This window comes from Topomyia yanbarensis, chromosome 2, assembly GCF_030247195.1.
Source record: "Topomyia yanbarensis strain Yona2022 chromosome 2, ASM3024719v1, whole genome shotgun sequence".
Taxonomy (NCBI): domain Eukaryota; kingdom Metazoa; phylum Arthropoda; class Insecta; order Diptera; family Culicidae; genus Topomyia; species Topomyia yanbarensis.
The window spans coordinates 199,478,655-199,504,403 of NC_080671.1; the positions used below are offsets into that span (position 1 = coordinate 199,478,655).

The window sequence follows — 25,749 nt, forward strand, 5'->3', positions numbered from 1 at the left end:
TTTTGTTTTTTACCAAATTTTCCTCCTTAGGGTGAAATATAGCATAGTGCTTTCGCATAGGCCTGCTAAGCCAAGACAAGTTTCGGTTTCACTTGTGTCTCATCGGCATAAACAGAACTTCTGCTCGAACGGGACATCACGTTTGATCAGTCGTTTGATTGAAACACATAGTGTGTTTTAGTTTTAAGGGATTTGCGTCAAGCCGGCGCTAATCTATTCCGACAATGTGTTAGTGTCGGTTTCTGATGAGGCGAAGCCGAAACGCAACATAGTATGACGTTTTTACTCGGTTTGGAGATGTTGACCTTAGAAAGAGTGAATAGCTCTGTAAATAGCGAAAAGCGAAGCGAAAACAAGTTATGGTGGTTTAGAAATTTGTCTATTTCAGCCGTCTATATTACTTTTTTAGAACATCAGAAATCGCTTGAGGCTCCATAATATAAATTGTGTCGAAAAAACTGTTTTTGAGGGGTTTTTCACAAACAACGCCCTGTATCTCGAAAACCAAGAGTTTCCGAAAGAAATCGTCCTGGTAAGTTTGTCTACAACATCATTTAAGTGAGTATTTTTCTATCTGAATTATTGAAGAAAATAAATTTCGTAACTCACTATTAAGAAGATAAGTCAACGATCCGATGTGATTGAAAGAAGGAGCGTTTTATTTCAAGAAATTCACATCACATAGCTAAAATCAATAGTCTACTTTAAGACCATTGTGGAACGGGGCGAAGATAGAAACCCATACGAAGAAAAGAACAGTATATGGGATTTCGCCAGGGGCGAAGATTAGAATTGAGTTTCATCTTGCGTTAATTTTCGCCACTTTTTAAAATTGTTCAAACTTAATTAAATAAAGATAATAATCGCGGATGTGCGTTGACATGTATTCCTGCAATGCTCAAAAACATTACTATTGAATATTCTAACGCTTACTCACAAAATTTATATAACTTTCCCCGCGATAAAAAATTGCCACCATTTTTAGTTTTCAGGAAAATAAGTGCTCTACAGGCATTACTTTATTTTCGATTAAAAATACGTTATGAAATATTTTTGTTTAAATTAGGGCAGTTTTCACATTTTATTCGTCTTAGTTTGTTTTTCAATAATAGTCTAAAGCGAAGGTCCAGATCGTAAAGCAGAAAGAATTATTTGCAATTGTTCTACAAGGGGGGCGAAAATTAGGGAGGGGGCAAAGAATGATACTTCTTCCCTATATGGTAGTGCCCAAATGAAATTTAATAATCTCAATAATTAATTTTATAAGCTAGTCTTGCTTTAGCCAAAACTTATGGTTATAGATAGAAAGGGGTTTAATGGGGTTAAAGGTATATAAAGTTTCTCTGATCGTTTAGCTAGAGAATTTAAAAAAAGACATGGTTGATCGCCAGTAATTCACAGGAATTTTAGTTTAAAATTATTTATCCCATTCTTTGATCAGTGTTTTTCAATATGTAAGTTTTGAAAACACGTCAAAATTAAAATTATTCAATAGAAACTTTTTAGTAACTTCGCGATTTTTTTTGTCTTCATATAATATTAAAATTAATCTTGCACTTAAATTTCATACTTTGATTTTATATTTAGGGTAGTTATAACTAATATCTTATATTTTATTGAGGATCTACCAATAGCGCGGAGCGAACAGGTGAGCGGAGTCGTAGCGCCACCTTTCGCAAGGGCATTTATGCGCAGCACTACCGCCATGAAAAAATATTGACAATAAAATGTGAAAAAGTTCGTTTTCATGTAGACATTTTCTAATACTTTTATCATATTTGTTTAATATAGGTGGGAAAAAAATCGAACTCTTTTAAAAATTTATTATAAACGGGGCGGCAAATTTAATTTTTGGCCCCGAGCGTCAAAACACCTCGCGCCGCCACTGGGCAAAGTTATATGTCAGGTAATTATAAATATATCTTCTGAAGATACCAACTTTTTAGGTCCTACTGGTTTTGAAATATGGCGCATTTTTGAAAACAAAATCTGTAAATGTTTTAACTAAAACCTTCTCTATCTCGAAACATACAGGATCTATAAAGTTTGCATCTTCAGAAGATATGTTTAAAATTATGGGACCTACATCTTTTCGAAGACACCACATTTCTATCTAGCTTTATTAAAAAGTTGGTAACAGCGCCGCCCTAGCGACTGAATTCCTAACTTGTATGATTCAACCAAATAAAGCGCTATGTGCCATACAGCAACTTTTCCGAAGACACCTTAACTCTATAAGGAAAGATAATAATTGATTCTATGGTTTTTAACTTTCCGACCACAATGTACCGTTTTATTCTTGATCACTTATTGCTCGTTCAATTTTCAATGTATAGACATGACACTTTCACTGGAATTTTCGACAAAATACGCTAGCCCCTTTTGGACGCCAGCCATTCATTTGTGAAAAAATAATTTTCTATCAACCCCCTTAAGATATATTAGTAAAAATAAAACGTTCTGTAAAGAAAGTCCACTTTCTTTGCGTATTCCGTTCAAAAAGGACCGAAGCTATTTTCGATTAGCTATAATCTGATTACTTAAAAAATTCGCGAAACGCTGCTTTTGGCCATGCTAAAAATTAAACCCGGGAAAGGCACGCATTCCGGGACGTCAGGTTTTAGGTCACTTTAAGCCAGAGGTGCTTGCTGTAACCAAATGGAAAGGAACTAAGATAGTATTGGGTGTTTTCGAGATTAGAGTTAAATAAATAAGTGAACATCTGAAAATCAAAATAAACCATTAACCAATCAGCATATAACCAACCATAATTTCCCGTCTGTAATTTTTCAAATCATTGGTAATTATTTTTCGCTCAAATTATATAGCGATTATAATTAAATTGTCATTATTGCCATACAAATATACAATACAAAAATACGACTTTCGTTGCGCACCAGTAGAATATTGTGCCGCACCGTTGCTTATTCACCGCGCCTTGGCTGCTGAGAGTGAAATGAAACCTCCACCTCATTGAACTGCCAACTACGCAATGTCACTAATAGGCGCTGGTGTTTGGAAATCGTTTCTTTTTTGTGTCTCCATTTCCCATTCATTCAGACAAACTCCGTGTGATTGCTGTGGATCGTCTTTTCTCTGGTGCTTCCACCAATATGTGACGAATTTATTCTGCGTTCGAAAATGGGGTCATTGTGCCACACCGCCGCCATGCCGACAGGAGGCCCCGTGGCAGAAACAGCAATTCTGTTGCAGTACCGCTGTGAATTATTCTACCGTTACGTTTAACTGTACACTCTGGCTGTCGAATAGTTTGGTATTGCTTAGAAAGCATTTAAAATTGCCATGTGCGAATGGCAACCAGACAAACTGTGCATCTATGTCAATAGGGTGGTTAACAAGTGAGGCCAGATAGAGCAAGAAGGGTACACGTTTATTGGGAATAATTTCCATGAAATCATAATATCTGTACTGATTACTAAGGACTGAAAAAACGCATTACTGAAATTCACATAACAAGATGCTATTGATCCGTGCCAAAGCTAGAAAAATTCAACCTTGCTTTTTAATTTGCATCCTTTTTGTGGTAAGTACCTAGCGGTGGCGTGTTTATTGATGGAACCTCCCTCGGTTATCACGAGGAGAAAAGAGTGTAGGGAATTAAATAAATTATCTATTTAAAGGCAATTAAACAACACCAGATCTTACTTTTGATGTTTTCATTAGGTGTCAACAGCTACATGAGAGCTATTTTATATTTAGTTTGAGTGAGTTTTAATATAGTAATTCGGTTGTCGTGAGTCGTGACTAACTTAAACTCTAAAGGGTGTTACGATCAAAAATGAATCAACCAAGAAGGTGTGTAAATCAATCAACTTTCTATTAAAAAGTTAAAAGAATTTTAATTCATACAGACTAAAAAAAAGTATTCCCTCAAGCTTCCTCTTGACGGAATGCGAATTGCCGGGCCTTCCATCAAGTTTTGCACAGCGTCCTTGGTCACTTTCCTCCCCACACAACGCAAGATTGCCTAGAACTGCATCTCGCTGACAACTGTTCTTCGTGACTTCTTAATGTTCCTCTTGACGATTTCCCAATATTTTGATATTGGGCCGAGATCTAGCGTGTCGATGAGGAGGGGTGGAGGGGGGGGGGGTCGGTGTCACAGCCTTGGGCACTACCTGGACATTGCTTGCGGTATTACACTCCACTCCACTGCCTTTTTGCGTAATGGCAAGATGACAAATCCGGCCAAAACAGAACGGAACAATTATATTGCTTGAGGAAAGGCAACAGATGTTTTTCCATATAAATTTTCAGATTGATGATTCCGGTTGCAATGTATTTGTCACTCTTCAAGCCACAGTAGCAGATGGCCTTCCACACAACCTATTTATTTTCAAGCCTCGACAGTTTAATGTGTTTCAAAATCTCTGCCACCTTTCCTCTTTTAATCGGCACATAATGCTCCTGTCCAGGAAGCTACTTAAAGTCTGCCTTGACATAGATTTTGTCATCCTGCACCGCGCATTCAAATTTCATCAGCATCTGCATGTACGTCTTACGTGATCGTTCTCTGACCGACTTGTTTTGCTGATCGTCACAATTTCAGCTTTCTTGCGACATCTCAGACGAGGAGGTTGTGGCTTGGCTTGAAACAGCTGATCACTGTTTTCGTCTTTCTTGCAGCCTTCTGCCTTCGATTTACGCCCGATCCAGCCTTCCTGGTTGTCGTCAACCGTTTTGCGAGCACTTTTATTACATTGGTAACGGTTGATTTAGTCACAGTCAACAATTTTGCCAACTTGGCGTGCGAGTAGTTCGTGCGAGTTTCCGTACACTACACACACTACACGATGCCTGGAGAGCCGAGTCTTGTGTACCAATTGACTCAGTTCAACAGATTGGGTGAATGTCCGATATCGAGCAGGAATCTTTAATAGACACCGCAGCCTGCTGGATCGTGGTGATGTAGGATTGGTTTGTAGTACCGACTTAGCCTAAACTGCTTGGCTCTTGAAATTTTCATCCATCCGGGGCAATCGTTAGGAGCTACTTCAGTAGGGAGTTTGCTTTTGCTCTTTTTATTTTGTGTTAAACGTTCATGTTTTTTTCTATTGCTTGCTTGCTGTCCAACCTTCTCGGTATATCTGACCTGCTCAGATCTGCTGTGAATATTGTCATCTGTTGAAACACGAACCGATCCGGAGGTATCGAACATAGTGATTTACATCTCTTTACAATCTTCGGAGGGATTCTTATCCTTCTTGGCGCTACTCGTCCCAATTTATCTGCTAGCTAGTGCTGAGAGTTCCTCGGCGGCGGTATTTTTCTCGATAAAGATGCCCATTTTCACGAGCCATTTAGCTGTCAGCCACTCCATCAGAAAGATCATTGGTGGTGGAATTTCTCCAGACAACGATATCCCGATTTTCTCCCACTTGTTGTTGAAACGTGAGCTGATCCAAAGAAACCGATCAACTTGATTTATATCACTTTCCAGCCACCCTCGCAAGGCTTCTTCCTTGGTTTCTTCAATTTGTTTCTAAAGTGGCCGAGCTCAAATAACATTCCATATCTCAAAACGACTCGCAGTATAATTTTTTTCCTGAAGAGGTAGTTAATAAATTTTTAAAAGTAATTTGTAACCCTCAAGAGAGGGTTTTGCACCCCCAAAACCATCCCCTGGCGCAAATAAAATATGAGATATCACTTCGCTAACAGTTTAATAACTTCTTTTAATAATGCCGGTTTGACTGGCAGACTTAGACAAAGTTGTAGACAATTAAATTATCTTTCTTATTTTCACCTACAGCAGTAATACGATGCATACAGTGCCACCAAGCGGCAAAAATGCGAGCTAGTGGATTTTCTTCATGTAAATTGTCAAAAAATCTCATACAAATTCCAGGACCGTTGGTCCGGTAGCTAGAGTTATCCGATTTACTTCAAATTTGGAGCAAGTATTCTTGGTGGGATTACGAATCGACTCTGGGATGGGCCGATTGATTTTCAAAAATTTATTATTATTTTTTCTGGACAATCTAATATATATATATATATATATATATATATATATATATATATATATATATATATATATATATATATATATATATATATATATATATATATATATATATATATATATATATATATATATATATATATATATATATATATATATATATATATATATATATATATATATATATATATATATATATATATATATATATATATATATATTTGTTTATGTTTATGTTTATTACCTTCACCAACAGGCCCCTTGGCCCCAATGGTGGTTGCTTAAACTAATTACATTTTAAAATTGACAACATTTTCGCTTTTATCGCATTCCGCGTCCGGTTGAAGTCAAAGGCCGTCGCCACACTGTCAAAAATTCGCTGGAGTCCGGTAACAGCGCTCTGGCAACCATAGTTGGTTCTCCTGAACGGAACTCGCAGAAGGGAGTTATTACGTAGAGCTCGAACGCGGGCTTGAAGATCCAGACGTCCGAGGATTGTAGGGCAATCCACTCTGGCAGAGAGTAAGTCCGAGACGAACAGGGCTCGAGAGCAGTCCCTCCGAATGCTGAGTGTATCGAGGTGTATTAGCTGGCAACGGTTTTCATAGCTCGGCAGCTGAAGTCTGTTTCGCCATGGGAGATGACGAAGGGCGAAGCGTATGAACCTGCGTTGGACAGCCTCGATTCTGTCAATCCCGTTCTGGTAGTACGGATTTCAAACAGCTGAACAATATTCTAACGTTGGGCGGACCAACGCGCAGTAAAGATTTAAGACAATATACGTCCCTGAAGTTTTTCGCTATTCGGAAGATGAACCCAAGCTGTCGTGGATAAGGCATAAGGTATGACGTATGTGGTTTGAATGTTAATGCCGAATCCATGCTGACTCCGAGATCTTTGATGTGAGAGTGTCTTGGAATGCTCGAGCCGAAGAAATGGTAGTTAAACTGAGTCGGTTGGCGTTTCCGCGTGAACGTAACGATTGAGCATTTGCTCGGGTTTAAAACCATTCTGTTTAGATCACACCACGTACTAAAGCTGTTCAGTTCCCTCTGAAGAAGCTTGGCATCGGTTTTATCCCGTATTTGTTGAAAAATTTTCATGTCGGCGAAAGAAAGGCGGGGTCCTTGTAATGTGAAATTGACGTCATTAAAGTAGAGGAGGAATATTACTGGACCGAGATGGCTTCCTTGTGGTATGCCGGATGTAGCAAAGAATGGTGCAGATAGACAGTCCGTAATGCTGATTTGGAGTTGCCTTCCATCGAGGTAGGAACGAAACCAGCGCAGAAGTTGTCCATGAATGCCAAGTTTGTCCAGCTTCGCTATTGCGATATGATGGTTGATTTTGACGTAGGCCGCAGATAGATCCATATAAATAGCATCGGTTTGCAATCCGTCAGCGAATCCATCCATTACATATGTTGTGAACGAGAGCAGGTTTGTCGCTGTCGATCGTTTAGGCATGAAACCGTGTTGGTCATCTGCAATGTAGTGTTTGCAGTGAAAGAAAATAGGATCTAACACAATCAGCTCGAACAGTTTTGATACAGCACTTAAACACGAGATTCTCCGATAATTGTCAATGTTCGATTTGTTTCCTTTTTTATGAACTGGAAACATGTACGCTGCTTTCCAGCAGGAAGGGAATGTACCAGTAGTGAGTGATAGCTCGAAGACTCGCCGAAGTGGTTCAAGAAGCCCGCTGATGCACTTTTTGACAAAAATCGAGGGAACACCATCTGGACCCGGGGAACAAGATGCTTTCAGTTTGGCATTTGCTGCAAGAATGGCAGCATTATCGACACAAATTCGATTGATGGTTCGTCCTAGAGAAGGAGTTAAATTAGCGGCGGCAGCGACTTGTTGTGGTGGCAAGCGCTCGTTGGAAAAAACGCTTGAAAATTTGTCGTTGGTTGGTTGGAAAATTTCCTTAGTGTCGGTGCCTAAAACTCCATTAAACGACATACAAGATGGCAAACCGGATTCTTTTCGCTGCTCGTTAACATACTTCCAGAACGACTTGGGCTTGGATTTCAGTTGACTCTCGACGTTTCGCTGGTGTCTAAAAAGGCGCGTCTGCTTTGTTGCTTGTATTCGTGGTTGAGTTGAAAGTAGTGATTTCGTAATGCAAGTGTCTTATGCTTTGAGAATTTTTTAAATGCAGCTCGTTTGGCAGATTTTAACCGTCTAAGGACGGTTGATTGCCAGGGAGGGTGTTCATCGGTACTAATTGTTCGTTTTGGTACATGGCGGTCGATAAGGTAGTTAAGAATACTAGAAAACGTCATCGCTGCTTCGTTCGCGTTGTCATTGTTAATATTTTCGTCCCAGTTTATATCCAACAGCATGCTAACGATGCTGTCGTAGTCAGCGTTTTTAAAATCGTAGACGATAGAGCTTGAGACGTCTTCAAAATTTACTCTTAAATTACCAGCGAATACATGATGTAGTGGGGGATGATGACGCACCTGCTTGACTAAAGGAGTCGGTGCAATGCAGCAGTACGGAGTGCTGTCCCGGGCACTTACAAAGCAGAGGTCCAATGTACGTCCATTCTCGTTGGTGACATTATTAATTTGTCGAAGAGTTGTGCTGCTGTAGTTGTCCAAAATAGAACTGGCATTGCACAATGGTCCAGATCGCTAATTTAGGAGGAATTTTTACTTTCTGACAAACCTGTATAATTTAGCCGTATCATGTCTTAGGATGAATTTGTGTACTTTAGAAGATGCTTCTTTTTATTGGAATAGTTCTGAGGAGTAATTTATTTATAATTAATTAATATCAACAGACACAGTGTGGTCCTAATGATAATTTCTTAATCTATTTAAAAAGTCAACATGTAATCTGCTACGTGGAATGTGAAGATCGAACTCGGATGACACTCTGTTGAAGGTCCGCTGCAAACCAATGATGGCACCGTTTACTCCATAGTTAGTCCGGCGAAGAGGTAATCGGAGGAATAAATTATTGCGAAGGGCGCGAGGGCGAACATTCATATTTATCGCACTGAGAAGCTCGGGGCAGTCAATTCGATCTTGCAAAATATCCGAAATTGTCATAGCACGGAATAGATCCCGTCGCACTTGCAATGTATCGAGTCCAATAAGCAAACCCCGGCTTTCGTAACTTGGCAGCTGGTGAGGGTTGCTCCAAGGCAATCGACGAAGGGCAAACCGAACAAATCTGCGCTGTACTGTCTCAATTCGATGGACACCGTTGAGATAATGAGGGTTCCACACAACTGAACAATATTCCAGAGTTGATCGAACGAGTGAGCAGTAGAGAGATTTCAAGCAGTAAATATCTGAAAAGTGCTTAGATATTCTCATTATGAACCCCAAACAGCGTGATGCCTTTGCGACTATATAGCTGATATGCTGTTTAAACGTCAGTTGTTCATCGAGAAAAACTCCGAGATCTTTGACGCAATTCGCTCTGTCAATTGTGGATTCAGCTAGACAGTAATTGAATCGAATTGGCGTTTTTTTCCTCGAGAACGTAATGACCGTACATTTCTTGGGGTTTAGGGTCATTCGGTTGATCTCGCACCATTCCGCAAAGGTTTCCAGTTGGCGTTGAAGGAAAGCTGCATCATCAGTATTCCGTATTCTATGGTATAACTTGAGGTCGTCGGCGAAAGACAACCGTGGCCCTTCTAAACAAAAGTTAACGTCGTTGAAATACAGAAGAAAAATCAATGGACCGAGATGGCTGCCTTGCGGAATACCAGATGAAGCAAAGAACTCTTCGGATACACAATCACCTATCTTGACTGCTAGACGACGATCACTGAGATACGATTGCATCCAACGGAGAATATTAGTACCAAAGCCAAGTCTATCCAATTTTGCCACTGCAATAGCGTGATTTATCTTGTCAAAAGCAGCTGAAAGATCCGTGTAGATAACGTCAGTTTGAAGGCCGTCCGACATAGCATCTGTAACATATGTTGTGAACGACAGAAGATTCGTAGATGTTGAACGTTTCGGCATAAATCCATGCTGAGTCTCGGAGATATACTGTTTGCAGTGGCTGGAGATGGGTTCCAACACAGCCATTTCAAACAGCTTAGGAACTGCGCTTAGCGTTGTAATACCACGGTAATTGTCAACTACCTTTTTATCACCTTTTTTGTGAACTGGAAACATGAAGGAGGATTTCCAGAGTTCGGGAAATACTCCGGTTGATAGCGACAATTGAAACAGATGACAAAGAGGTTCAATTAGACCGGCAGAGCATTTTTTTAGAATAATAGTTGGTATACCATCTGGGCCTGCCGAGGTTGAAGCCTTCATTTTGCTAATCGCCAGTTGTACCATATTATTGTCGATATTGATAGAGTTCAAAGACTGGTATGATTGAGGTACATTGAGAGCCGCGCGTGAAGCCTGGGTCGGTGTCAGTTTCTCGTTGGAGAAAACACTCGCGAACTTTTCAGAGAATAGTTGGCAGATCTCCTGTAAACTAGAGCTCATACGTCCTCCATAGCTCATCGTTGAAGGCAACCCGGATTCCTTTCTTTGCTCGTTTACATGCTTCCAGAATGTTTTAGGTTCGGACTTCAACTTACGTTGCACGTTTCGCAAGTAATCGGCATGGCAACGCTTCGATGTCTTTTTATAGACTTGGTTAACATGAACGTAGTGTTGTCGCAGCACGTAGCCCCCAAACTTGGAGTACTTCTTCAGAGCGGTTCTTTTAGTCGCTTTTAACCGTCTCAGCTCGGCAGTGTACCACGCTGGGTGCTTAGATTGAAGGCCACTTCTTTTGGGTACATAGCGATCGATAGCATAGCTCATAACATTGGAGAAGGTCTGCACTGCAACGTTGACATCATCATTGTCGAGAATTTCAGTCCAGTGGATATTCGACAGGAAGTCAATAATGCTATTATAGTTGGCTTTTCTAAAATTATAGCTGACGGTGTCAGAAGCATTGCAGTCATGCTTCACTCGAATCGTTATTAGGGTGGTTCTAATTTATCTAAAATACGATAATAAACTTTTTACTGATGAAAGATAGAGCTCCACAGTCTTCCACAAAGTTGTAAAGTAACTTATTTTGAATAAATTTGTTGAATATATTAAAGCTCTAGTTTTTGTTATACAAGAAATTAAAAAAAAAGATTAGGGTGTTCCTGAAAAAACGTTTTTTAGTATAACTTTCGTATCTTTTACTTTTTGTTAACACAACCTTTGAACAGCTTATTGAAAACTTCAAGCCGAGTATTTTTCTCCAAGACACCGAAGGTCTAACTTTTTTCTTTAAAAAGTTATGGACACTTTTCGTTAAAAAAAATAGCCTATTTCAAGGCTCAATATCGCTGATGCGGGCACCTAAAATTGAATTCTGTTTCCACCACATGAAAGACCATACTTATTAGTATATTTGAGCAAAAATTGGCGAATACGATATTTTTTTAAAATTTGCAATTTAGATTTAAAGTTTGTAGTTTTGCAGGTTCAACGCATTAAAGCATTTACACACATATCGTTGTATTATGAAAAAAGCCACTTTCAAATATCATTCTCTCATCGCAGCAAGCTTTGCATAAGTGAAACGACTGTCAAAAAAGGTTTCTGATTTTATTCGTTTTAAATAAAACTAGTAAATATGGATATTAGTCGAAGAGAGTTGGCGAATTTGCTTATTTCTGGTAAAAAGACAGATGAACTGCTTAAGTTCATTACAAGTAGTAATCCAAATGTAAAATTGAGACTTGTTAGTGCTCGGAAGAAAATAAAAATCTTCATGTTGGAATTTAGAAGGTTGTGGATTCGGAGTAAGCGCACTCAAATTCGGTTTGAGCTGTTGCTAGAACGTATGTATGTGCTATTAACAATCATCAACAGCAAATTGGGAATTAACGCGGATGCTTACCGGAGTTACGCCGAAGATACACGATTGCTTTATGTACGCCTGTATGGTTGGTACGCTCTCTCACCAACCGTGCATAAACTCCTGGTCCATGGAGGAAGCATTATTCAACATAACATGCTGCCAGTAGGTATGTGCAGTGAAGAAGTTCAAGAAACCAGGAATAAAAGTATTCGCAGATTCCGAGAATTCCACGCACGCAAATTCGATCGACTCGTCAATCTTGATGACGTTTTCAAGAGACTTCTTGTTTCATCAGATCCTATAATTTCTCTTAAATGTAAACGTCGAATTCAACGAGCACCGCTGGATATACCTGAAAATGCAATGCATCTACTTTTGAATTAATTGGCATTGAATAAATTCTCCTTATATAAATCATAAATTGTTGTCATAGCCAAATTATTTTTAATGAACACATTCTGTATTGTTGATATGTAAGCAAAACAGAAAAGGAAATACAAAGGCTTTAGGCAATTTCTTTTATGTCGCTATGCGATAAAATTTAAAACTTTGGTTAGTAAATTTAAAATTACATGCTTAAAAAAAATAATATTTTCCAATTTTTGCTCAAATATACTTAAAAGTATGTTCTTTTCTAAGGTTCAATCCGAACTTTTATTTGCCCCAATCAGAGATAATGACATTTGAAAAAGGGCTATTTATGAGCGAAAAGTTTCCATAACTTTTGAAAGTATAAAGTTAGACTTTCAGAGTTATGAAAAAACGTGGATTGAAGTTTTCTAAAAGCTGTTCAAAGGTTGTTTTAACAAAATATAAAATTTCTTTCGAACATTAACAAGTCTCAATTTTACATTTGGATTACTACTTGTAATGAACTTAAGCAGTTCATCTGTCTTTTTACCAGCAATAAGCAAATTCGCCAACTCTTTTCGACTAATATCCATATTTACTAGTTTTATTTAAAACGAATAAAATCAGAAACCTTTTTTGACAGTCGTTTCACTTATGCAAAGCTTGCTGCGATGAGAGAATGATATTTGAAAGTGGCTTTTTTCATAATACAACGATATGTGTGTAAATGCTTTAATGCGTTGAACCTGCAAAACTACAAACTTTAAATCTAAATTGCAAATTTTAAAAAAATATCGTATTCGCCAATTTTTGCTCAAATATACTAATAAGTATGGTCTTTCATGTGGTGGAAACAGAATTCAATTTTAGGTGCCCGCATCAGCGATATTGAGCCTTGAAATAGGCTATTTTTTTAACGAAAAGTATCCATAACTTTTTAAAGAAAAAAGTTAGACCTTCGGTGTCTTGGAGAAAAATACTCGGCTTGAAGTTTTCAATAAGCTGTCCAAAGGTTGTGTTAACAAAAAGTAAAAGATACGAAAGTTATACTAAAAAAACGTTTTTTCAGGAACACCCTAATCTTTTTTTTTAAATTTCTTGTATAACAAAAACTAAAAGAGATAGAGCTTTAATATGTTCAACAAATTTATTCAAAATAAGTTACTTTACAACTTTGTGGAAGACTGTGGAGCTCTATCTTTCATCAGTAAAAAGTTTATTTTCGTATTTTAGATAAATTAGAACCACCCTAATAACTATTCCAATAAAAAGAAGCATCTTCTAAAGTACACAAATTCATCCTAAGACATGATACGGCTAAATTATACAGGTTTGTCAGAAAGTAAAAATTCCTCCTAAATTAGCGATATGGACCACTGTGCATTGTTAATAAGCGCAGATTTTTCGATATCCAATCGTAGAAAACCATTACTTGCCTGGCACCACGTCAATCCAGGTAAGTTGAAGTCGCCCAGTATAACGATATCATCAGACGGGGCGGCGATCGAGGCGATAAAAGAAACGGAGGAAAGATGTACATCGATCAGGCTGGAATCACGAATTCTGTCAGGTGGAAAATATACAACACACAGGAACAGATTGCGATCGGCAAGTTTCACTGATATCCTCACTTGCTCGGAGCTCGCCCACCGGTCATCGTTGATCACTGGGGCTTTTATACCACGGCGAACGGCGATAAGCACACCACCGCCTGATGTCTTGTGGCTGTTGAGGGCATTGCGGTCACAGCGGTAGACATCGAATGTTAAACCAAAGACCTGGCGAGACAGAGTACGGTTGTCGAGCCACGTCTCGGTCAAGGCGATAACATCGTTACAGCAACCCGTGGTCGCGAGCAAATAGCTGTCCTTTGATGAATTTAAGCCACCAACATTCTGGTAGTAAACCTCGATGTTGTTGGAGGACGGATCAGGTACAGCAGAGAGCGAAGCCATGTTGCCGTGTAGGAAGATCCTTTCGTCAATCTCACGAACAGTATCGGAACGGTTCACGGTCGCCTGGTCGACTGTGGTGAGGGATTCGAGGCATCCCGAATCAACTGCGTCGCGCCCCAAAATACGACTATCGTCGTCGTCGAGAGAAATGGTTGGCATCTGATAACAAGATGTCGGAGCAAAAGGCAAAAAACTGGAAGCGAAGATATATATATATATATATATATATATATATATATATATATATATATATATATATATATATATATATATATATATATATATATATATATATATATATATATATATATATATATATATATATATATATATATATATATATATATATATATATATATATATATATATATATATATATATATATATATATATATATATATATATATTTATATATATATATATATATATATATATATATATATATATATATATATATATGCGGTAAATAGTAAATGATAAAATTTGATATGGATGACATAATGCCTTTTAACCTAAACTTTTCGTATTCTGACTGAGGCTGCAAAGGAAAAAATTACAAAAAATGCTACTTTGCAAATTATAGTATTTAATGTATTTTATCCTCATATTTTCCCATAGTACCAATGGCAAAAATTTCAATCGAAGTTGGCGGGGGTCTAACAATGAAGAAATGATGTGAAATGTAGCATCTGAGCTACTTTGACATTTGTCAGAATACGAAGCGAGGGGCATTTGAGACTCACAAAATGAGTGTTTTTTGCAATGCCCCAATAAGCATTCCGTATAGCGGCGTTGTACGCATTCGAAATTGAGTCAATGGAACAACAAACATTTGAAACCGGATTTTCTTTTATTCATATGACACAGAGTGAATGTGGCATTTTTGTCTTCCTCATATTGACGCTTCCATGAAGTGCTCAGTTGCCCAAACAGACAACGCATGTATGTCACCCGCGGCTGCAACCGCATGCGAGTGACAGAAACAATTGCACCCTTTTCAATACAGTCATATACAATTCATTGTACAACACATAGCTGCAATAGTCCGCCATTGGGAGTTGAAAACAGTGCGCTCAAACCGTCTGTTCTACAAGCACAGCAAAGCTGTTTTAAATCTAATTAATTTACATACCTGGTTTCATTACCTTGCCCAAACTATTCCGCTATGGCGTCTACGGCATCAGTTGGAGCGATTGTTAAACCATATTTACCCTGACAAACTTCCCGCTCCGCAAAGCCCCACTGAGCAAAGAGCAGGCCATGAAGTGCCAATTTGTGCCCTCCAGCGGATTCAAACGAGCAGCCAACTAGCAATCCCAAGTGGAGGCGTTGGGCGCGTGCTGAGCACAATGGCAATTTCAGCCTACTTCATGAAGTGTGAAATGAATGGGATTTGCCGCCTTTTATGACAATTTCTTAATTAGAGCAGAAATCTCGTAGTATTGACGGCATGCTCCACGGTTCTATTCCAACCACTTTACGCGACAATGTTGAACAAAACAAGTTAGATTTGCGATGAAGGGTACAGGATCAAACAGAATTTAGATTGTTTACCTGCAGATTTTTTTATTCGTTGAACCCGATATACATTTTATTGTACCTCTACAGATTTACTTCACCCGGAAGCACAATTATTTTATTAGCTTCCCCACTTACCGACGAGTGAAGCTCACGACAGTACTAATGATTTTTCTATCTATTTCTCTTTTTCCTCCCGCAGGCAACGAGGAAAGTGTCAAAACGTGGATATTTATTCGTGGCACCCGACTGGGACTTCAGCAATCCGCTCTACAGAACAAAGGTAAGACGTTATGATTTAATGTTCATGTTGCCCCACGGTCACACTCGAAGTTGAGCCTGGAGTCAACCTGTTTCGATAGTGCTTTCACTATGTTTGCATTGGTTTTTTTAATGAGATTAAAGTCAATAAAAGTGCCGAGTTCGTGCATGCAGTCAAGTCTGTCATACTGAGCGTTGGTTTGACGTGAAGCAAATAAATAGTTATATACTGGTTGACTTACTATGTCTTTTTGAGTCTAACTGGGAGTTACATATGTGCTTAAAACTATTTATCCTAAAGTTTTTGAGCTTTTGGAATCTGTCCTCCTTTTCCCCGTTAACTTCTACTCTTTATACATCTTATGGCTCCAGTTGTTCTAGTAAAGGTGTTATTCCTATCAATAAATATCAAATACTACGTGGACAAAACAGTCACTCTTGACCCCATCTCCCTCCTGAGGCCTTGCGTGGACGATTCTAGTGACCCTACCCACCTTCTCACATTTTTCGATTCATTTGCTATAATATTTTTTAGGAATCGTTTCACTAAAAGTATTCTTGAAAAAAACTTCAACGGAAAATATATGTTGACAATGAAAATGATTGCGTTTTAAATTTTAGACAGGTATCCAATAGAAATCGTTCCCATGTCTGTATGCAGTACGGTGGCTTAGTGTCGTCTCGTGAATGCCAACGTCTGTAACTGTTTCACATCACGGGTGTGAATATACGTGCTGAGTGAGCTACACGACTAGAATTGACATACAAAAGGCAGTCCGAACTAACCTTACCCGGGTGTTACCATAACGCTGAGCGACGGCCATCGTCTTTGATTGGTTTACATCACGGGTGTGCAAATGAACACTGAATGAGCTGCCCGAGAAGAGTAGGCATACAAGCTGTACGGGGTTACGGAGCACACGGGGAAGCGCATATAACGCCAGATAGAAGACGCGGACTGTCGATATTCCTTGACAACAAAACTATGCATGCTACTCGTATCTTCGTAGAAGATACGAGTAGCATACATCTATTAGCATAAGATGGCAAACTAACTGGATCATTCCATGGAAGTTCCCTGAAGGCAAATCGGACGTATCTTTGTATCACGTATCACGTTCTAGTCAGTATCTTTGAACGACATGGTATGATACATAGACTTGCACAGCGCACTCCCGAACACTTATGATCAGGGCACAGTAAATTGACTTTAGTGCATGGAAATCATCGAACTCTGCGATACAATTTTTAAGAAGCCTGCCATTCCGAAAGTTTTTGGAGTTGTCGCGGTTATATGGTCGAAAAAGCTCAACTCAATCCTATCGAAAAGCAGTCCTAGGTCAAGAATCGAATCGATGCTTCCAATAGCGCCTCCTTGTATGCTATATTCATAACGTCCTGGAGTAAGTAAGCTTGAAGCACTACAGTGTGCAGTCCCTTAGCAATAATTTGAAAGATTTTGATATAGTCTTCATGTAACAATTGCATAGACTTGATACGAGTATCGTTAATAAATAAATTAAAAATAAGCGGGTCGAGAAGACTGCCGACCTTTTGTTCGGGCTAGAACGCGTGTTTCTACCTATCCTAACCTAACCTAAAAGTTGTAATTTCAGGATTGTGATGTTGTGTGGTACATTGTCGAAATCTTCTGAAAAATCCATTTGTATTGCGTCCACCTGATGACCCATAGCACTTTGAGCTAGTTTTGATCAAATCTTCAGATTTTTCACTCACACGGTTAATCCTCCGGAAGTCGTGCACAACGTTGTGAAATTCAGACGAAATCGTGCTAGAGCCGCAGGAGGTCTCCTAAATGTGATAATAGCGTCGTAGAGATAAGAAATACGGACAAATTCGAGAGCGTTATTCTGCAAGAATACATAGGGAAGTCCGGGGCTAGTTGGCGATTGGGCTAAGTTGGCGGAATCCCTTTTTCTCAGTTTCTATTAGACATACAGCGCTGCTTCTCGTTGTGTATCTCACCTATACCTGGTTTGTTGCAAAACATTTTGTTTTGTAGAAATTGTGGGAGATAATGTATTCACGAGCATACTAAGCAAATTTTCTTAATCTTGAACATTTTGTATTATTTAAGGTGACTTTTAATCCTTTCCACGAATGATTATATTTTTCGATAGTGCGTGAAAAGAGCTATCAGTATCCGTATAGATATTATACATATTCACAAACAAAACGTTAGTTTTTAACCCTCAAAAAGGCAACCGGGTCTCAGAGGCCCGGCACGTTACAATTTTTTAGTTACAAAAACATGTGTATGCAGTATAAGCTTGGGCATGGAAATTTTGATAAGTAGCTTTGAAATCTATAACAAAAATAAAGAATTGTAAAATTTTCATCTATGGAGTGATGCGCAGCTATGTTTGAATTTTTTACATGCACAAAAAGGCAAGCCGGGCCTGGTAGGCCCGGTGTGCATGCAATATTTACTAGGAATACCATGGGTTTTATACATTAATATTTATTTGAAAAAACCTGTTTTAATCCACCTAGAGGTGCAATTGTGCCTGTCTCATTTCTCCAAACTATGATTTAATAGCTAGTTCGTACACTATAACATTATCGAAATGTCTTTCATTCTTATTACACTTGCTAAGTATATATAAGAGCACCTTTTTGCATTTATCGCGGTATCGGTTTGAATCGGAGTTTTCTATGTGATCGCACTCCACAACCCGTAACTCCGGAGCTGGAAGTCGGATGGAGATGGAATTTAATATCAGTTTCCGGGGACGCAACACCTTTCATTTGAGACTAAGTTGATCAAATCGTTCTAGCCATTTTCGAGAAACTAATATAACCGTTATTTTGAATTTGGATGCTTCCGGATCCGTTGATGGTGGCCAGTGTGGCCAAAGAGACTTTGAATGACTGTTGGTGACCTAGATCTACAAATTCAACAGTTATGTTTATATTTTGGAAAAAATTCACCTTTTTAGATTCATCGCAGAATTCGTTAGAATCGGGATTTGCTGCGTGATCGTGCGTATCACCCTATAATTCGGGAACCAGAACTCGGATCCACACAAAATTCAACAGCAGCTTTTAAAATCAAGTTTGTCAAAATCGGTTCCGAAAATTCCGAGAAGCCGATGTGGACAAATCAACAAATTTTGTTTTGTAACCATACTCTTCAACTCGTAATCCGAAACAAGATGTCGGTTGAAAATGAAATTCAATAGCAACCTATGGGAATATTATACCTTTCATTTGAATCTTAGTTTGTAAAAATCGGTTCAGCCATCTCCGAGAAACCGATGTGGACATTTTGTTAACAAATCCGCACATACACACACACATACATACATACATACATACATACATACATACATACATACATACATACATACATATATACATACATACATACATACATACATACATACATACATACATACATACATACATACATACATACATACATACATACATACATACATACATACATACATACATACATACATACATACATACATACATACATACATACATACATACATACATACATACATACATACATACATACATACATACATACATACATACATACATACATGCATACATACATACATACATACATACATACATACATACATACATACATACATACATACATACATACATACATACATACATACATACATACATACATACATACATACATACATACATACATACATACATACATACATACATACATACATACATACATACATACATACATACATACATACATACATACATACATACATACATACATACATACATACATACATACATACATACATACATACATACATACATACATACATACATACATACATACATACATACATACATACATACGTACATACATACATACATACATACATACATACACACAAATATTTTACGATCTCGGCGAACTGAGTCGAATGTTATATGAGACTCGGCAATTGGAGCAATTGCATAACCTTTCTATATGAGAAAGGTAAAAGAATAATATTTAATTAGATTAATCAGCATGAGTTCAATGTTATCTTTATGTGATTATATTTTGAAATGTTGGTGGAATGGGTTTGAAAGTGGAGGGAATGGGGGGTTAGTAGAGTGGGAGTGGAGGATGAGTCAGAAATCCTTCATCTTATTTCGGTATACGGGGTGGATGAAGGAAATGCGAGCATGAGGGTGGTCCAAGGGGAGGGGAGTGATGAAGGAGGGAGGTGTAAGGGCAAGGCGGGGGGAGGGGCGGCGACGCAATACTCAACTGCATATTTTGCCTTCCATTTGAGACGTGGTTTGAGAAAATCGGTTCAGTCATCACCGAAGAACCGATGTGACATTAATTGTGGAATATGCCCGGAATTCCGGACTTCCGGAATCGTCGATAGTGGACAATATATTCAAAGAATGTTTGATTGACAATCAGTGATCTAGATCTGCAATTAGAAGTAATTTGGTGACCATTTCAATAGTTTTTAGCCTCTGAGGTATTACGATTGTACCGATTTATATGGGAAATTCCAGTGTATCCTTACTAACACCCCTGTAACTCCGGAAGCAAGAGTCAGAACCGAATGAAATTCAGCAGCAGTCAACGGTATTACTGTATCTTTCATTTGAAATCAAGTTTGTAAAAATCGGTAGAGAATTCTTTGGGGAATGGGTGTGATATTAGCTCAGAAACTTGGCGAGTTCCCCGGGGGCGTCATGAACCGTCATAGGTGGCCAATGTGGTCAAAGCTGCTTTAATTGATCATTAATGATCCAGACCCGCAAAGTAGAGTAATGTTACATTTTTTTTTTTTTTTTTATTTCAATTATAGAGGTTTTAACCTTAAGGTCATTCGCCTCTTCGGGTTAGAAAAATCTCTTAGGAAAAATTTCTAACCCTATGTGTGGGGTCGGGACTCGAACCCAGGGGCGCTGCGTACAAGGCAATCGATTTACCAATACGCTACGCCCACTCCCCTAATGTTACATCAATTTTAATATGTTTTACATCATTTTAACATCATGGTGGTACCAGTTTATATGGGAATTTGCTGTGTGACCGCACTCTTCAACCCGTAACTCCGGAACCGGAACTCGGATCAACTAAAAATTCAATGGCAGCTTATGGGAGCGTTATACCTTTCAGATGAAACTAAGTTTGCAAAAATCGGTTCAGCCACCTCTGAGAAAATTGTGTGAGTTTAAATGACACACACACAAACACACACATACACACACACAGACATTTGCCGATCTCGACGAACTGAATTGAATGGTGTATGCCACTCGGCCCTCCGGGCCTCGGTTAAAAAGTCGATTTTTACAGTGATATATCTTTATATGAGAAAGGCAAAAACATTTTGATGAGTTTAGTTTAGTTTAGAGTTAGCAGGATTTTTTCATGTTTTGATTGATTTTATCTTTTTACCTTTTCTTATAAGAAAAAAATCTTGAAAGTTTGAGCGAATTCTATACATTTCTTTTACAGGAAATGTAAAAATAGCATACGATAATGACGCGTGTCATATTTTTTTTGGGTAAATACTTTTATTTCACCTACTGTGGTCTACTTGACAATTATTTGGATACAACATAACCTAACTCTGTCGTTATTGTCTATTTTTGTTGTCTATTCTTTGTGTTATAGTTGTCGTAATTATTCAAATTGTAGGATCTAAAAGCAACAAAAAATTGAAATGGCTATAAGACGATATGCCCATGTTTTCAATCGTCTCAAAGAATCTGAAATAATGGAAGAAATTCGAGCAAATTCAACAGCAGACGATTCCGAAACTGATTTGCATTGCTTCCGACGATGAATCTGATGCAGACTCGGAAGAAAAATCTGAATATGTACTGCGGTTATGCATCAGAAGAAATTAATAGCAACCCAGAAACATTTATTGGTCGTGTTCAAACGAAATGAAGCTCAGAATCAATCGACATTCGACGTGATCTTCCGAGTACTCACCTTTTGGAAAAATTTTTTTTGACCTTTTTATATCCATCGCCTTATACGCTGAAATCGGGATTTGCTGCGTGTTCGTACTCATCATTCTGTAATTCCGGAACCGGAAATCGAATCAATTAGAAATTCATCAGCAGCCTATGGGAATGCTCTACCTTTCATTTGAAACCAAATTTGTAAAAATCGGTAAAGAATTCGCTGAGAAATAGGTATGACATTATCTTAGAAACTTGGTAAGTTCCCCCGGGGCATCAAGAACCGCCATAGCTGGCCAATGTGGTCGAAGTGCCTTCGGTGGGTCAATAATGATCTAGACATGCAAAGCCAAGTAATGTTGCACATATTTTAATATATATTGCATCATTTGGACATCATGGTGGTATCAGTTTCTATGGAAATTTGCTGTCTGATTGTACTCTTCAACACGTAACTCCAGAACCGAAAGTCGGATCAATAAAAAAAATAAATAGCGACCGATGGGAACCCGATCAAAAACACATAACAAAAACATTTCATAACTATATCTCGCGCTGTTACTTGTTATAATTTTCTGTTATTTTAACTACTAACGAGACCAAATTTATAACACAGTATGTTACGAAAATTGAATTCTGTTATAATCTTGTTATTTCATTCTGATCGGGAAGGCTGTAACTTTCATTTGAAACTAAATTTGTACAAATCCAGCCACCTCTGAGAAAAATCTGTGAGATTGTTTGCCACATACATACATCCATACACACATACACACACATACAGACATTTTACGATCTCGTCGAACTGAGTCGAATGGTATAAGAGATTTGGCCCTGCGGGTCTCGGTTAAAAAGTCGAAATTTCGACCGATTGCATAACGTTGCTATATGAGAACGGCAAAAAGGAGCTTGAATTTAGACGGGCCTGAGAGGCCCGGCTTGCCCTTTAATGTTAGGATTTTAGCTTGCCTTCACAAGGGTTAAATAGTTTTTATGAAATATGCGGTTGGGGTAAGTTGGCAGTAATATTTACAGCGCAAAAATAGTTACCAAATATTTTTATTTCTGGAGCTCACTTCAAAGTAAGAAACTCTTGTGTATCTCGTCAATCAGAGAACATTTACTTCGGCCAATCGTCTGAAGAAGTTCGAAAATTTGCTTTTGAATATGGAGTACGCGTCGAGTCAAAAAGTTGCGGTATTGAGACTGAAACATAATGACAAATGTCAGTTAATTTAAAGTTTTATTGGAAAGACATTCAGTACGTTCCATAAGAACCCTAGAAGTAATTGAATCTCCATTTAATTGCTTCCATACACAAATATTCCGCCAACTTACTCCGGGGCGGGGGTAAGTTGGCGGATTTTCCGCGTAACATATTTTTTTCTATAAAAACAAAAACAAGGAAGCAAACATTTTGATAAAATTCAAGGATATTATCAATAGTATACCCTTTTATGCAACATGTTCTTTTTTATAAGATCTCCCCAAATCAAAGCGGTAAAAAATGAAAACTGAAAACATACCTAAAATACCTCATTCGGCCATCGATAATTCCCCACTAGACCTGTGCGCCGCTGCGCCACGCCGCCGCCGCCGGCAAATTTTAACAAACGCCGACGCCGAAAGGTAGACCGGCGGCGCGCCGCCGACGCTTTTTTCCCACGCCGACAAGTCGCGAACTCGAAAATCGTTGGCTCATAATTTTAACCACAAATCTAGAAACATTGTTTATGGTCCGAATATACGACGTTAACTGATTGATGATTAATCACATATTGATGTTTATTTGGTATTAGTGGTTGTGAATTAGATCACAGAATTAACAAAGTCTTGATATTTTCTCGCAAATCATTACACGACACTCGGAATACAATTCATGGATCCATTCTTGCTTCGTCAACTAGTTATGATTGCGAGCATATAAGTTACAATTCACCATTCGTGCGCGTGGAAATGTCCACAAATTAAAAAAAAAAAAAAAAACACTTCCACTTTCAAGATATTAGTAATGAAATTTACGATAATGTGCCTGATCTTAATCTTTGCACGTAATCAATTTCACTGGAATACAGTGTATTATTCATCGATTTTTTAACCGATTCATGATTCCTAGTATGCTACCCGTCGAGCTCGTGAAACTGTTCATGATATAGTTCATGAAGTAATTAATTTTCCACATAATCTTAATATACTTACGAAAACAATTTCAAGGAACTCAGACTATTATTCATGGATTATTCGCTCTGCTCTTTGGTTTTGAAATTTCTATGTGAGATATTGTGTACAAATGCTAGCAACCAGTCTCATAAGCGCGACCATTAGATACAAGGAAACTATAACCCTGTTATTCTTTTGTTAAGATTCAGTGTAATGTTCGGAATTAAATGAAACTGCGCTAAGCATCAAAAATACTTTACTTAGCCACAATTGAAGTCCGTGAAATAATTAAGAAAAATCTAAGACACGTGACTCAGTGTAAAAAATCCGACGATAAACTCAAGACTAAAATATCACGTTAACACGAAGAGAATTTACGAAAATCGTTGCACATCATTCAATTCTTGACTTTTTAGTCAATAAAGTTGATACAAATCAATGTATCATCAAGTTATGAACTAGAATCATAAAAATATTAAGCATATTCAGACACAACCACCTACTAAACATTTGAGTATAATGCCATCTTTTTTCGCGTGAACTAGTTTTTTGAAAACACAAAAATTATTTTCAATGCGAGGTTTACTTATCATTGATTGAATCGTAACCAGAATGATCTTGACTTTTTTCGACGCTGGTGCACTGATGTGGCGATGCAGAGGGTAAGATTTCTGGTCTCAAAAATTATTCATCGTGTGATCTAGCCCCACTCAGGAAAGATTTTCAGTGTCAGTTGCATCAACCCGGTATCACAGACAAAAAACACGTAACACGAGATGAATTTTCATCACTCGTAGAAAAAAACGGTCGTTTTAAATTACAAAAAATGCGCCATATCAGCGAGCGTGCTGTTAGTGAAGAGATTTTGACACAGAGCTAGATGCGTTACTTAGTTTTCGCACCCACCCAAAAACGTTACCGTCTTTTTAATCTCATGCAAACCAAAACAAACAAAAGGGCCGGAAATGTGAAATTCATTCTTGTCGAAGTGTCCAAGGCGGGTGTTGTTCACAATTATTTCTTAAGTTACAACACGATGCCGATCGCCGAGTAAGCACTTAATAGGATGTTAGTAATTTAATTGATTCGGTGTATTCGAATCTGACTAGATGTATGCAATGGATTAGAATTTGCTGGTCCCCGGATCTGCTGGAGCAATTGGCGGAGTGCAGGTGCTACGAAAACTAGAGATACGCTCAGACTTGTTTAGTAATCAGTTTCAACCCAACATCAAGTCGTGGAATTATTATGAATGATAGTAACTGTATATTTAGGTTTCGTTATGGTGTAGATCTGTATGACTCCAGCACATCGAGCATAGTTTGCACTCTAGATAGAACCAAATCTTAAGTTGAAAGAAAATGTGGTGCCACGGAATCGTATGCGTTATTTTGTACTTACAAGAAGTAAAAATAAATGCCAACCAGGAAAATGAAGTAATGTGTGTACCTTGAAAGGTCCTTACATGACCATTAAAAGTGACATTTCTGCGCAGTAATGCCATTAATGCCATTAGTGACGCCTCGTGTTAGGGTACCCGATATCTGTGGGATTCTTAAAGAGCGACGGTAAAGAAGACTAAAATGAAACAAAAAACAATGAAACGACAACAAGAATTAATTTCTTCGAACAAAACAAAAACTATTTTACCATTTTAATTTCCTAATCATAGAACAATAAATAATTATTATGGGTCATTGAAATACAGTCGTTACTCTGCATTCTTTAAATTTGT

The 25,749-nt window shown here is 38.1% G+C and overlaps 1 protein-coding gene across 4 annotated transcripts in view; it reads left to right on the forward strand.

The window, feature by feature from the left end:
- Positions 1 to 25,749, forward strand: part of LOC131682649 (protein outspread) — a 641,520-nt gene that overhangs the window by 302,170 nt on the left and 313,601 nt on the right. For all 4 annotated transcript variants that reach the window (XM_058964303.1, XM_058964301.1, XM_058964299.1 and 1 more), the window contains one exon: positions 15,859 to 15,939. In XM_058964303.1, the coding sequence (XP_058820286.1) occupies positions 15,859 to 15,939 (81 nt within the window). The remainder of the gene's footprint in view (positions 1 to 15,858; positions 15,940 to 25,749) is intronic.